Genomic DNA, 15,396 nt, shown 5'->3' on the forward strand with positions numbered 1-15,396 from the left:
GGAATGAACAACACTTAAGAAAGAGCAACAGTTTTAGTTTCGTTATTTTGTTTTTTTTACGTGGAAGTTTTTATTTTGTGCCATTGCAATGGCACACAGTGGAATTCAACAGCAAAGACATCCGCAGCAGAATCACCACTGTAAGGATTGCGGCCTGTACTTCGACAGTGTAAAATCGTTAGACGTCCATCTCCACTACCATAAAGAGAATTTGTTGAGTAAGTGGGCTAACCAGTTGGCTGGTGGCACTGGGAATGCCAGCAGCAACAACAATGCTGGCGACGAGTCCAATAACAACAGTCATAAGACTGGTAACAACAACTCGAAGCGGAACATCGCTCATGACTACGGGAGCAGTGGTATTGTGGCGGCGCCGGCGGACTCTAGCGATAGCATGCTGAAGGTTGGTCCTCCCACGCCGGGGGCAGTGCCTCCTGGTCGACCTTCTTCGACATCTTCCATTGTCTTCAGCAGAGGGAGTCCTCCTGCTTCTTCCGCCTTCACCCACCCTCCGACACCGAGCAGTTACAGCAGTGCACCCTCACCGTATCAGGTTGAGAGCAATCGCTTTTCACCTGCGGGTGGAGGGAACTTCAACTTCAGTAACAACCGTACTCCACCTTCCCCTCAGAATGGCCCAATGAATCCGTTCTCAGCATTCAGTAGCGGTACACAGACTTATATTGTTGATATGAGATCATCTGGTGATTTCTTTAACGAAAATAATTCTAACTTTATCCTCGGTTCAGGTGCGGATTTTCCTACGATCTCAAGTGCGAATACAGTAAGATCGTCCACTCCTAGTTCTGTGTCTTCGCCATCGCCTTCTTCTTCAGTGGGACCTGTAACGACTACGACCTCGTTTAGGTACCACCCATATCATCAACAGAACAATATGTACTCGTCTTCTGACAGAAACGGTAGTGCAGTGTCTTCCTCTTCTATTGCTCAATCTTCGCCGTCTCATTCGCCTCAACAGTGTGAAAAGTGCGGGTATGTTTGCGACTCTAGTGCAGCCTTAACGGAACATCTTAATGTTGCCCATCCTCCAACACCAACTATTGTAAGTAACCAACAGCAATTGTTCAACCAACATCAGAACATGATGGTGAATCGCAGTGCATTCCAACAACAACAACAGCAGCAGCAGCATCAACAACAGCAACAGCTACAGCAGCTACTGAATATGAGACAGTCTTTGTCAAATCAGAACCAGCAATCTGGTGGTGCATTTAATCCCTTTGGCAACCAGAACACATCTGAAGGTGGAAACAGACTTCTTCATCCACACCAGATTAAATCTGAAGACGGCTCTAGTTTTAATAATCAAAATAATGGGACTGGAATTGGCAACCAGCTGCTAAATCAACAGTCTATTAAAACGGAAGATGAACAGACAGCAGAAATACTAGATTTGGATTCTCAAAAGGTCCATGTGTACCAGCCACCAGCTGAAGAAGAGGAAGAGCTAAGAGATGAAAGTGGCAGCAATGAAAATCCCCATTCGGTATCTGCTATGCTATGGAGCTCTAATAATCAGTCACAGCAGCAAAAATTGTTTCACCATCAACAACAACAACAACAACAACAGCAGCACCACCAACAACAGCTACATCAGCAACATATGGGGGTTTCGCCTCCCGAGTTTGGGAGGGGAAGTATGTCATCGTCCTCATTGACTCCTCCGTCTTCTTCCTCTGAAGGTATAATAGTTCCTCAACAGCCTATGTATCAACATCGTGGGTACCTCTCTCTTCAGGAGCAACATCCAAATAATTCAAGTATTAGTTCAGTTCCTCACCAACCAATTATCTCATCTTCTCATGTTCCTAATATGAATCCTATTTCATCTAGTCTTCTTCCAATTCACAATCCATCTCAAGTGCACCAAAAGACCACTGCTATGCCTAATAACATTCAAAGTCAAGGTGGTGCAACATCAAATCAGTCTTGGAAATCGAACGAAGCCAGACGTCCTAAGACTTACAATTGTTCGGCTTGTAACAAGTGGTTCACCAGTTCGGGTCATCTAAAAAGGCATTACAACACAACGTTACATAAGAATGCTGTGAAGCAGAGTGGCGCACCAGATCCAGCTACAATGCCAATAACAAATCACCACCATCCGAGTAGAGATCCTATACCAGGTGTTCAGAGAACGCTTCCTAACATGGGGGATTCATCGCCAGTGATGTCGAGTCCTGTTCCCAGCCTTGGAGGAGAGGAGTCATCCCGGAGTGATGACAACAGCCACAGTGCAGGCTTCGGAAGGATCACACCTCAACACCCGCATAACCTTAATTTAGTTCCATCATTAGTACCTATGCCTAACCAATTGCAGTCGAGTCCCCCAAACCTGCAGGCAGGTCCCTCGGCATCGGAGATTCCGTCGGGGGGCCTGCTACTTCTTTCTTCCTACAACAACAACCTCCCCGATTCCGTCCATACATCACAGGGGCTCCTACATCCTCAGTCTCAACACCAATATACAGTGGGAGTAGCTTCTCCACCCAACCAAACTCACCAGCACCCATCGCAGCAAACTCTTCACCAGCAGCAGCATCAGCAGCAGCAGTTGGGTTCTCACCTTATCCACCATCCCATCCCGCAGCAGCCAGCAATGATGCACCAGCGCCTCCAGTCTATCCCTACAACGAATACATCTATGACTCAGACGGCGTTCCCAAACGGGCTGCCCCCCCACGTTTCTATTACCCAAATGCCAGTTATTACCAGCCACCACCTCATAACTTCTACTGGTAATCAGCTCACCGGCAGCAATGCCATTGATGATTGTCAAGACAATATAGTGCAGAATCATACAGACTTACGTAATGGGATCATTAACATGCAGCATTTATTTTCGTCATCTATCCCAAATCACCACCCGCTTCCAAGTTTTGCACAGTTTCACCAGAATCACATGTATGGATTCAATGGTATCTCTGCTACACAAGAGAATGGATATTCATCGGTGAGCACTTCTGAAAACGTGGGGGGGCTAAGTGTTAGTCCAGACAACCAAACCTTGCTCAATCACCACCAGTCTTTCTCAACGAGTCCAGGAAATAATAGCAATAATAACAATAGTTATTCCATTATGAATTTAGAAGAAGACATCAATAATATGACGTCAATAGATGGAGATGATAGATTTAGTCCTCCAAATCACAATAACAACAATATTACCAACTTACGAGGATCTTCAGATTCCAGTGGAAGTTTGGGTGAGGATATGACAGATTTGTCTCCAGTAGGTACACCGGATTGTCCTACATCAACTAACGGAGATTTTGACCATGATATCCACAAACATCACATCAAACAAGAGGAGGGGACGAACATTATCAGTAGCAGCACAAACACAGTTACTACAAATGGCAATATTTATAAGTCGTCAATGATCTCTAATGGAGGGATTCATAAGTGTTTGGAGTGTGACAAAGTGTTCAACAAGGCTTGTTACTTGACTCAACATAACAAGAGCTTCCATTCAGGTGATAAGCCCTTTAAATGTAACCGATGTGGTAAACGTTTCCCTGCCGAATATCTCTATCAAGAGCATTGGGGCAAACACGCAGGGGAGAAGCCGTACAAGTGCGAGATTTGCCCCAAGCAGTTTAACCACAAGACCGACCTGAGACGTCATTTGTGTCTGCACACAGGAGAGAAACCGTACGCTTGTGATATCTGTGGTAAGGGATTTATCAGAAAGGACCACATGCTTAAACACTGCGAAACTCACCGTAAAAAGATACCACAGATCACCGTACAGTAGCCCTGCTCCACTATATTGTGAAGTGTAGGAAATCTAGGATACCCTCGAAACTTTCATTACCAAGTGCTTTCTCTTCAGATTTTTTGACATGGTTTCTATTGTAGAATTGAATATAAGGCACTTGTCTACCATACAATGAAGGAAAGTCCTCTCAGATGTATTTTCAAAGGAGTTTTCTTGACCTACAGTTTGCTATAAGAAAGCTTCCTTGTGTCTAGATTAGGTGAAAGTTGATATTGGCACAACCGTCTTAGTTTCCTTCCAAGCCCAATAAGATAATTTTGTAAGAATAGTTCCTCTGAAATCCTGGACATTTTTAAGTGTTAAGCACTGAAGTTATTATAACAGATGTGCAGGTTCATTAATGTGGAAAATCTAGTATTGTAAGGCCATAAAACTCGTACGTTTTAACAAAATTACTTTGCGTAATGTTGATTTGTTATCATGTTTGTTATCATTTGTAAAGCTTGAAAATATACCTGTACAGGACAGTTGCCTCTCATACTCAATTCTGCAATGGACAACCTGACCAAAAAAATGTCATATTAGCAACCATTCATTGGTATGCAAGGGTATCTTAAAACCTTTTACCTGACACTGTACATACTTGAACAACTTTGTGAAATGTGTACTCAAGATAAACTTTGTTGTGTGTGGCAGGAGAATAATTTTTTTATAAAGTTTACAAAATGTGCATAGACATTGTCAATGTTTGTTTTAAAAAAAAAGGACAGATAACCTACCACATATCAAAGCAGATATTTGTGAGTTACGGCAGTGCATATCAGAAGTGTTGTGTAAGGATATTTGAGTGCTCAAGACAGTTTTCTTAATGATTTCAAGAATTATCATTTATAAGTTTTATACAGTTTAATAATAATACTTGTGATTTTTACATAGAGATATAATTTCTGTACAAGTTTATTTTATGTAGGAAGTTGGATGAATCAAGACACCTTCTGCAAGCAAGAACTGTTTCATAGTCAACTGCAAATAATTCTGTGATTGTTGCATCTTATTTATGTTATCATGGCTTCCTGATTTACTTTAGGTTGTCCACTTTCTATTTATGTTACTCATGTTAAATCAGATTCAGTACTGAATTGAAGAAACTATTTCCTATGTACAATTATGATTATTACCGTTTTTGTATTCTAGATTGGGCAGAGTAGTTCGTAATTAAAGGTTGCTATTTAGTTATTTAATATGTTGGGATAGTTTGGTAATTTTAGCTAATTAGCACTCTTTTCATGGTACTGTATGCGAGCATGGCACCGTTTACACCTTTGAATACATGCAATTCAAAATTGTATTTCATGTCATGCCATCTGCCATAGTGCTATGGCAGTCTTAAACATGCAAGGTACAATTCTTACTAAACAAGTTTTAATGGCAAATCTGAAGTACCGCAGCCTAATTTCATGTAAGGTGTTCCAAGAAGTACTTTAAATTTTATTATGAATTCTTCCTCCCCTAGAGGTTACCTGAAGACAAAAATACACAATACAATGAATATTGATTTTTAAATTATAAAAACCCTAAAATTTAAAAATGATTGTGAAGTTAGATCTACACATGTGAACTATACTGATAAACAAATTGATTAGTTTGTCCGGCTGCATGGCCGGTCACAGGGGTCTCGGGTTCGATTCCCGGCAGAGTCGGGAATTTAAAGCATCATTGGTTATTTTCGCTGGCACGGGGGCTGGGTGTATGTGTCGTCTTCATCATCATTTCATCCTCATCATGACGCGCAGGTCGCTTACGGGTGTTAGATATAAAGACCTGCACCTGGCGAGCCGAACTTGTCCTCGGACACTCCCTGCACTAAAAGCCATACGCCATTTCATTTCAATTAAAAGTTAAAAGCTACAAAAGCGTTTAAAAGTTTTAAGAACAAATTGGTAAATAAATCCTACCAATCTTTAAAAAAATAAGTATGTTTCGGACTTAAGGTAATAATAATAATTTCGCGTGGCTATTTCTAGCCTGATGCAGCCCTTGTAAGGCAGACCCTCGGTGGGCGGCATCTGCCGTGTGTAGGTAACTGCGTGTTATTATGGTGGAGGATAATGCTATGTGTGGTGTGTGATTTGCAGGGATGTTGGGGATAGCACAAATACACAGTCCCTGAGCCAAGAGAATGAACTATTTAAGGTTAAAATCTCCGACGCGGCCAGCAATCGAACCCGGGGCCCTCCGGATCAAAGGGCAGCACGCTAACCATTTAGCCATGGAGCCGGGCCAGACTTGAGGTCACTTGATCTTAATCCAGCGAGGTCTCAAAATGAGGATAAACCCCCTGAGAGCTCTTAGCTCCCAGTCCACGACTTCATCAGTGCTGATTACGTTGACACTCACTATTTCCACCACCTTTTTTTAAATGATTGGCATGGCGACTAACCAGAGGCAATGTTCGCCGTTGATCGATTTGACAATAATGTCCTAAATTCTCGGATATCTCCATTATTATATACTTCGTAAGCTAAAAATGTATGAGACATTAGAGATTATAAAATTGTCTATAATTATTAGATGCGCTGTTTGGATAGAATTCATATTTCCAGAGATTTTTCCAAGTTTGTGAGAAATGTATTCAGGTCGGCCATGTTTATGGTTGAGTTAAATTGAGGAAATAAATCTTATTCGTAGCAAGACCGAAAGTATGAATATTGGATGAACCAGTGTGTCACGTACCAGTAGTTATCAGAGTTTGAACCAGAGGAATGGCACGCTAAACAAGAAAGTTTTATCACTCACCCACCAGCTACTTCCCGCCAATATTCAGGCAGGCTCTTCTGCTCGGTACGTGGTACTCAGCAGTAATGCCATCCATCGGAGGCGAAGCACATCACAACGTAATGTCATATTATAGACCATTTTATGGACTTTTGATTTTGTAGACTTACACATTCAGTTATCTTCCTACTCTGCAATATTAGGGAATCCTTCTTCCCCATTCTTTTCTTATTCTTCAAACGATCGTTGTTTCTCTCATTTTGATAAGTTATCTTCACAATTTTCCTTGTCCATATGGGCTTATGACCACGTGGCTTTTCACCTTAAGGCAATCACAACAAACAGCACCATCAACGCCGGTTAACATGCCAGTTTTCATGTTCTGCATTGATTATGGACTAAGCAACACAACTCTACATTCATGACTGTCTGTTATCATAGCCGATGCAGTAAAACTATATGAGGCATAAATGAACAGTAATTATGTTCTCTATAACTTTTGTTATGTAGTAATTATTTATAGAACCATTAATAATATATATTTCAGAATTTGTAGGACTTAATCTAAATTACCATTTCACCCAGCGTGAATGAAATCATTTATAGCCTATACTGTAGTGCCTTATTCTCCGACTCTACATACCCATTTCCACTAAATTCTGCTGTTGTACCATTTTCTCGTTGCTCGGCGTTGATACGGAGTAAGCAACAAAAGTATGTCTGTTATCATAGCCAGTACACTGAACCTGTCTAAGACATTGCCGATCAGAAATTGTATTCTATGTAACCTTTGTTATGTAGTATTTATTGATAGGACCACTGATAACAGAGATACTTAATTATAACCTTAAGTGTAGTGCCTTATTTCCCGACTTATATACCAATTTTCATTAAAATCTCTTCAGCCCTTTTCTCGTGATGCACGTACATACATACACATGCAGATTTGATTTTAAAATGCATTCCTTCTTACTGTGAGCACGACCGATACAGAAATACCATTCTTTTTTAAATTCTGAGCAATGTACAGACAAAACACTTTATGTAGTCTAATAATAATAATTGATGTAGGTTTTGCGTCCTAACTCCTGCATTGTCAAAGATGATCGTTTTACTGCTAGCCGGGTGCCCTTAGTTCTTCCTACCCAGAGCTCGAAGGTCAGCCCGCAGTGATCAATATTTTTGTGTTTCAATTTCATGCACAACAGAGCATGTGGTTTTATGTTTCTTAGATGCGAAGCTTCTACGGTCTGTTAAATTATTTAGTTCTTCCGGGTTGAACCGTGTTGTTTGTTTTATGTACCTTACGTCCACTTTAGTGGATTTTAGCTGCCTGTGGAGGCTGATTACCTCTGATCGAGTAGTGGTACTTCAGTTGCCTTGACAAAGAATACGGCAGTGTATTCGGAACATCAGCAAACTGTACAAGAGGTCCAGAAAACAAAAGCACAATTCAACCTGGAAGAACTAAGTGGTTTCTGTCTGTTATCATTGTCACAGTAAATTATTAAAATAAATTAGTTATAATTCCTGCCTGTTGCCATTTCTTGATGGATGCAGTACTTTTGCATCTGTCTCTTGGCACAGGCCAGAGCAAAGTGTAGCTTCCACCGAAGTCGCAGTCTCATCCATGGCTGTGGCAATATGGAAGCTGCTTGGGTATAGGTGGAGCTGAGTAATGACATTCAGAGCACGGCCAGTGTGTCTGGTTGTTATGAAAGCTGTTGCTCATAGGGTCCGCCGTGCTGCAATAGCACTTTATGGTCCGGTGAGGAAAGCAGTGGCAAACTTCCTCACTCCTCATTTTAGCACTGCCATTGGTTCTTGCTGTTTTTCTATAACTGAATAGCCTTTGGTGGTGCTATTGTAGGATCCAGCCAGCCTGTGGACTGATTGAACTGACACACAGATTTCATATATGAAACAGAAGTGATCATTGTTTATTTTTTGTGTTTCGTTGAAGAGAACGTGGTTTGCTTTAACAATAAAACACAAGTAATCAGTATATCTGTATTTCGGTTTCACACACTAAAGGGAATATGTTAATTATTACACTGACCGGCAGAGTTAATGGATCACTTGAATTATGAAAGGAAAAACATGTTGAATTGTTAAACATTTGTTTTATTATTTACATAGATAATTTTCATGATAAAATTTTCTAAATAATGTTATCTATCTGAGATTGCTACTATTAGTTACTTAGACAAATTTTTCATGAAAATAATCGGTGTAAATAATAAAACATATGTTTCACAATTTAACATGCTTTTTACTTTGAAAATTCGCGTAGTCCATTTTTTCGATCATTCTGTTATTGAAATACTACATATTAATGGCCTAGTTCTAACACAACGCATCTGACAATGCTCTTGCTAATCATTATTTTCCTTAAGACTAGTCTCATATGGATATGCAGTCCATCAGAACAATTTTCGTTGTGTTCATTTTCCTGTGCTTATGTGTAAAGGAAAATGAACCTTAAATGTATCATACTCTTAGTAGTGGGTAAATACGTCATTCAAACATGCATTCCTACACTACGGTACGGAGGTGTGACCAGTCCTAAGGAGAATAATGGATAGGAAGAGCATTGCCAGATAGGTGGAAGTGGAATTAGGCCGTCTATATGCTTAAATATTTATCATCTTTACTGCTAGTTCTGAGTTCTCAACAGATGTCTAGTTACTTGCATCAAGTCTTCATCGCGTTCTTGCGGACACACGATACTTATTCAAAAGTTTATCACGAACTTACCTGTGTCACGAACATATCTCCCGTTATCCTACTAGCTTTAGTCATTTATTTTATCTTATGTTTGTATTTACTGAAGAAAAAATATTTTTACCTTCGCATATAGTCATGTACCTAGTGCAATGCCATGCTTTGTCTCTACCTCTCTCCTCGTCTGCCCTGGTCGTCACACCTGCATTGTACACGTTCTCTTAGAATTTGAACTTGCAGTAACTGACTCTGATCACACAGTTCTGTTCTTATTTTTTTCCTATTTTTTTCCAGACATTTAGTTTTAAAAATGAGTGTGTTACTTTTCTGATAAAAAGCCACATGGGCTATTAAAAATAACAAACGCAAATAAGATTCGTTTTTCATAAAAATAATAGATTTTGCATTATTAAAAGTTAAAATGGACGTTTTGATTAATATCTCGTACTTATTCTATAAAACTATATGGTTTGCAACACCAAACCAAAAATTGGAAAAGTGTACCAAAGCCTGTACAAAATTATTTTCATTGTGCCAATTTTGAAATATTTTCTATGAAATTAAGCAGTGTTACTTTAGATTTATTATTATTTTTTGGCTTAGAAAGAATTGTGCATTGCATGTCGTGATTTTCATAACTCTCTAGCAAATTTAATCACATGAAATAGAATTTTGAAATGCAAGTATTGAAAGGTGTAAAATGTGCCACATTCATGTACCAGTATTCTTAATAGTCTGTTCCATGTAGACCGCAAAAGATAGAAGGGAGGTTACTCAGTACTAAATCTGATTTACCAGAAAACAAATTCAGGGATTTTTCTGTACAGAATTAAAGTGTTTTGTCATTATTATAAACTACTGCAGGGATCATTTTATTTTAATTTTTCTGACTTATGTTTTGCATATTATCTTGTTACCAGTAAGCATATAATAGAAATGAAATCTAAAGGAATATAATTTATATTTTTGATATTTGTGCTGCAGTGATATTTTCAGATGTCTCTGAAGCATGATTTTGGATTCCATGACAAGGGTATAATTTCAGTTTGAATTGATTCTTATATAAGTGTCATATCACTGTTGATACATGAATTTGAGATGGTTTGTTTCATTCGGTTTTAGATCTCAAGAGTGTCATGTTTACCATGCGAGCCCACTATGTTTTTGTGGTGGGTAATAGGCTGTCAGGTTTTTTTTTTGCTCAGTGGATGTTATTCTGATCTGGAGAAATTGCTTGCTCTGTAGTTTGACTTGGACTCTTGAGAGTTTGTAGCAGGTTGTTGGAGCTGTATTACATCTTAACATAGCCATGCCATTATTTTGGGATTATGCTCTCTGTGTGAAATGAGATGGACTGTGGTGGAACTTTATCTTTCACGGAGACTTTCGTCTGTTTTCTCAGAAGCGTACCTCTAGCGATCATTAATATTCTCATAAGTTTGAATTTAATTGACCATTGCTCCATGAAAGATTACCCTCGTTGGTCGCTAGATGGCTCACTAAGTGCTATTATATTCAGAGATGTTGTTCTCGTCACCATATTTGAATACTAGTTTAATGTTTTGTCAGTAGACAGTTACGAAATAGGAAATAACTAGGTCACCAGATTAGTAAAAGGAGGGATATTTCTATGAAAATTAAAAAGGAAATCAAATGCATCGTTTCTGTCCTCATTTTATACTTCTTTCTGCCTTTCTTTCTTCATCCACATCATATTTCGTTTTCTAAGTTGCCTTCATGGGCGCCCATGCCCGCGGGCAATTGGGGACGCCCCCACTTCCTAGCTCTCAGGGAAAGGAAAAAATCTAATATAGTCAGGTGTTTTTCTTAAAAATTGGTATTTCATAGAAGTGGTAGGGGATACCGTGTGTGGTATTCTACCGTGCAATACAAGTCACCATTCATCTTTCAAAATATGAAAAATACTACATACTCCCAGGTCTAGCCCCCGCTACATAGTATCCTATGGGTGCCCTTGGTTGCCTTCCACTGCTCATCTTAACAATGTAAATATAATTGTAATGAGCTTTTAGGCTTTGGCCGTGTTAAGTAAGCAAGACGAAATTCTTTACTTTTCCAGAGAACTTCGCTCCAGGTCTCCAGAAGAAAATCTCGGATGTTGACAAGGAAGACTTCTCCAATAATGAAGGTTTGAATTTAAGAATTGTTGGTCTAGACACGGCCGACTTGATACGTCGCTATAGAGCGCAGCGATGGATCCAGTCGGCCGTGGTCTAGAATAAGTAATACGCTCATCATCACCAGATTGCTCATTGTACGCTAGCGAATGAGCGTACCACTTATTCTAGACCAACGGTAAAGTATTCTGGAATTCACACATTCATTATTGGAGAAGTCTTCTTCGTAAACGATCGAGATTTTCTTCGGAAGGCGCGGATCAAAGTTCTCTGCGAAACGTAAAGAATTTCACCTTGTTTCTTTGACACGGCAAACGCCCATAAGCTTATATCTTGTCTATAATTACGGGTCTGAAAGATTCAATCTAAACAATGTAAATTTATGTCCGTACATTCGTCACCCCCCCCCCCCCCCACACACACACATTTTTAGAGATAATAGTACGCTGCGGAGACGAAATTCACCTTTTTAAAATATTATTTGTTAGTCTATCATCCCACTTGGATTGAATAAATGCAAAAATTGCTAACCCATTTTTCATGAAACTTATACTGATAGAGACATTCAGAATTTCCCTATATCGAACAGCTCTGCTAAACAGCATCACGGGAAAACGGCGGCACATATATTGGTAAAACTCCGCATTTAATTTCAAGGTAAAAGGGGAATAAACTAAGCTCAAAATTATTTTTTGGAATTCAAGCGGCGGTTTTTTTTAGAGGGAGCTCATTTTGATCTTCACAGCAATACGGGAAAACGGTGGGACATAAAAACTCAGCACTTCAGTTTAAAGGGAAATTGGGAAAATAATACAAAATAGATAATTGTTATAGCAGTTAATTGAATTTCATAAATTTGTCCAGGTAATGCCAGGTACAGCTGTGACGTATCGCTCCACGAAAAAAACGGCAAAAATTAAATAGGTTAAGAAACAACACGTATGTTACAAAACCAAGCACAGATAAACATTATAGCGAATTTCAGTATCAGTAGAAGTCGTGCCGTGATGTACAGCTGCACACCACATCAAAATCTCCAGCAACAACTGTTGTACAGTACGAGAATATTAGAATACACACGATGAGTTTTCTTCAACATTGATAAGCCGCTAGCGATTCACAGCGTAACGGATTGCGCGTTACTACCAAAGCAACTGGGAAGGAAAATGAAGGAAGGCAACATAGCGATGGCTGTTTCCGCCATTCCGTTGATGCGAATGTATTTATGAAATAAGTACTGTAGTTATTTTAATAACTCGTGGGCAAAAAATATCTCATCCATTTTCTTGCTTTCATTCATTCATTATCATTAAAGACGGTTATGCCTTTCAGCGTTCAGACTGCAAGCTTCTGTGAATTTACTAAACGTCGCCACAATCCTCTATTTGCAACTAATGCTGTGGCCACATTTAGTTCTATACCTCTTATCTTTAATCGTTAGAAACTGAATCTAACCATCGTCGTCTTGGTGTCCCTCTACTTCTCTTACCCTCCATAACAGAGCCTATTATTCTCCTAAGTAACCCATCCTCATCCATTCGTCTCACATGACCCCTCCACCGAAGCCGGTTTATGCGTACAGCTTCATCCATCGAGTTCATTCCTAAATTAGCCTTTATCTCCTCATTCCGAGTACCCTCCTGCCATTGTTCCCACTTGTTTGTGCCAGCAATTATTCTCGCTACTTTCAAGTCTGTTACTTCTAACATCAATAAGATATACTGAGTCCACCCGGCTTTCGCTCCCGTAAAGCAAAGTTGCTCTGAAAACAGACCGATGTAAAGATAGTTTCATATTACAATATAAATTATATTATAATATTCCTGAATCATAAGGAGTTATGTGTGTCTAAGAACGGGTGTGTTCACTCCTTGTAGCTCCATAAGAGCAATACTGTTTTCTTAACCTGGAATGACCTACTTTTGAGACATCATTGTGACAAATATCTCTTGTCATGGCTGGGGGTAGCGATACAAAAAATTTTGAACACATTGTTACCTAGCAACCATGTAGGCTATGGCTGGAGGGGTCACTTGAAATTAGCAATGCAAAATAAGAGTTTTGTCTGTACATTACAGCCGGGCTGAGTGGCTCAGACGGTTGAGGCGCTGGCTTTCTGGCCCGAACTTGGCAGGTTCGATCCTGGCTCAGTCCGGTGGTATTTGAAGGTGCTCAAATACGTCAGCCTCGTGTCGGTAGATTTACTGGCACGTAAAAGAACTCCTGCGGGACAAAATTCCGGCACCTCGGCGTCTCCGAAAACCGTAAAAGTAGTTAGTGGGACGTAAAACCAATAACATTATTATTATTATTATTATTATTATGTACATTGCTCAGAATTAAAACAAGTTCCTCAGCTACACTGGTTGCCATGGTTACCGTGGTGTCGGAAAACTGCCCGCGCTAATTCTGGATAGAGCCTCAACCCAAACACATTTCCGTGTTAATGTGTGACGCGATTCGCTTAGCAACCGTTGATGGACGGCCATGACTAGAGATGAGCTTAAATGATATTTCAGAATACCTGTATCGGTAACACAAAATTATCTGTGATTCAGTCACAGGAAGCACGTGGGTATGATTATCGTCACGGTCACTCTATGGTTTGGGGGGGGGGGGGGTTGATATGATGACAATGTCGGATTCGCATGACATTGTTAAAATTTACCTGGTTTTCCCCGCAAATCTGATATTTATGATCATACATATGAAATTAAGCTTCTCGCTGCTATAACAGAATAAAACAGAAACAGTTAATTGCTGTAATATACCAGGTGTTCTACTTCCTTAGTCAATAATTCGCCCTGAAAATCCACCTTTCCTTTTGGGCGGGCCATGCAATTCACACATAATAATAATAATAATAACAATAGTAAATGCTCTTCATCACACTCCCTTCGTCCCCCTGGCATTCGTTTTCTACGAATTATTATTATCATCATTATAGTGTTAACAAAAAAGAATCCCTTAATATTTGAGCTGCTACAATAAAAAAAACCAAACCCCATGGCACTACAGCCCTTGAAGGGCCTTGGCCTACCAAGCGACCGCTGCTCAGCCCGAAGGCCTGCAGATTACGAGGTGCCGTGTGGTTAGCACGACGAATCCTCTCGGCCGTTATTCGTGGCTTTCTGGACCGGGGCCGCTATCTCACCGTGAGATAGCCCCTCAATTCTAATCACGTAGGCTGAGTGGACCTCGAACCAGCCCTCAAGTCCAGGTAAAAATCCCTGACCTGGCCGGGAATCGAACCCGGGGGCCTCCGGGTGAGAGGTAGGCACGCTACCCCTACACCACGGGGCCGACTGTGCTGCTACAATTAAAAATTACCTACTGCTGAACCGGAGCAATCCAGCAGTCCCTACTATACGTACCATAGTACGCAAATTCACCACCAGATTGAAATGTGAAATATTTTTTGTCATAAAACTACATATTGTTAAGTGACTACCACCTTTTTGCAGACTGTTTCAGTGTTACAGCAATAATACGGTGCAACAAAATACAGTATGCTCTGCTAGTCTATATGATAGGGAAGTATTCCTGTCATTTTAAGAGGACAGTTGATTTGTTCGAAGTAAAATATTTTATGTAAGTAGGAAAATGCGATATTAAAATTCCCACGTTTCCTGGATATTCTTGAAGTGTTTCCCTTTTACTCACGGTTCCACAACCACGCCAATTTTTCCCTTGTTTGTGGGAAATTTCCCTCAGTCTGGCAACACTGTGTGGAATGCAAAGCTATCCAAAGCACCTTATTCCAGCACTGCACGTTTCTTTTACATCAGTACCAGGAAGAAATGTACGATATTTTACTGGGTTCAGAATAATATTGATCTGCAATATATTCTATGAAATAATTTCTATATGTATTAAAAAAATAGAGAGTCTGTATGGTACATTGCTCAGAATTTAAAAAGAATGGTATTCCTGTATCGATCGTGTCCAGAGTAAGAATTTTCTTCACAGTAAACTTCACACTTCTCTACAAAATATGTTGATATGTACAGAACATCT

At 39.8% G+C, this 15,396-nt stretch overlaps 1 protein-coding gene and 1 long non-coding RNA gene across 2 annotated transcripts in view; one reads left to right on the plus strand and one right to left on the minus strand.

The window, feature by feature from the left end:
* Window positions 1-15,396, minus strand: part of LOC137501266 (uncharacterized) — a 423,792-nt gene that overhangs the window by 332,441 nt on the left and 75,955 nt on the right. The window lies entirely within an intron of this gene.
* On the plus strand, window positions 89-3,778 carry LOC136875375 (transcription factor Zelda). Its single transcript, XM_067148929.2, has one exon. It carries the CDS (start codon window positions 89-91, stop codon window positions 3,776-3,778), a length of 3,690 nt encoding a protein of 1,229 aa, XP_067005030.2.

Source organism: Anabrus simplex, chromosome 6 (genome assembly GCF_040414725.1).
Source record: "Anabrus simplex isolate iqAnaSimp1 chromosome 6, ASM4041472v1, whole genome shotgun sequence".
Taxonomy (NCBI): domain Eukaryota; kingdom Metazoa; phylum Arthropoda; class Insecta; order Orthoptera; family Tettigoniidae; genus Anabrus; species Anabrus simplex.

Coding starts and splice junctions, on each gene's coding strand:
- LOC136875375 (XM_067148929.2), top strand. CDS start 89: ATGGCACACAGTGGAATTCAACAGCAAAGACATCCGCAGCAGAATCAC.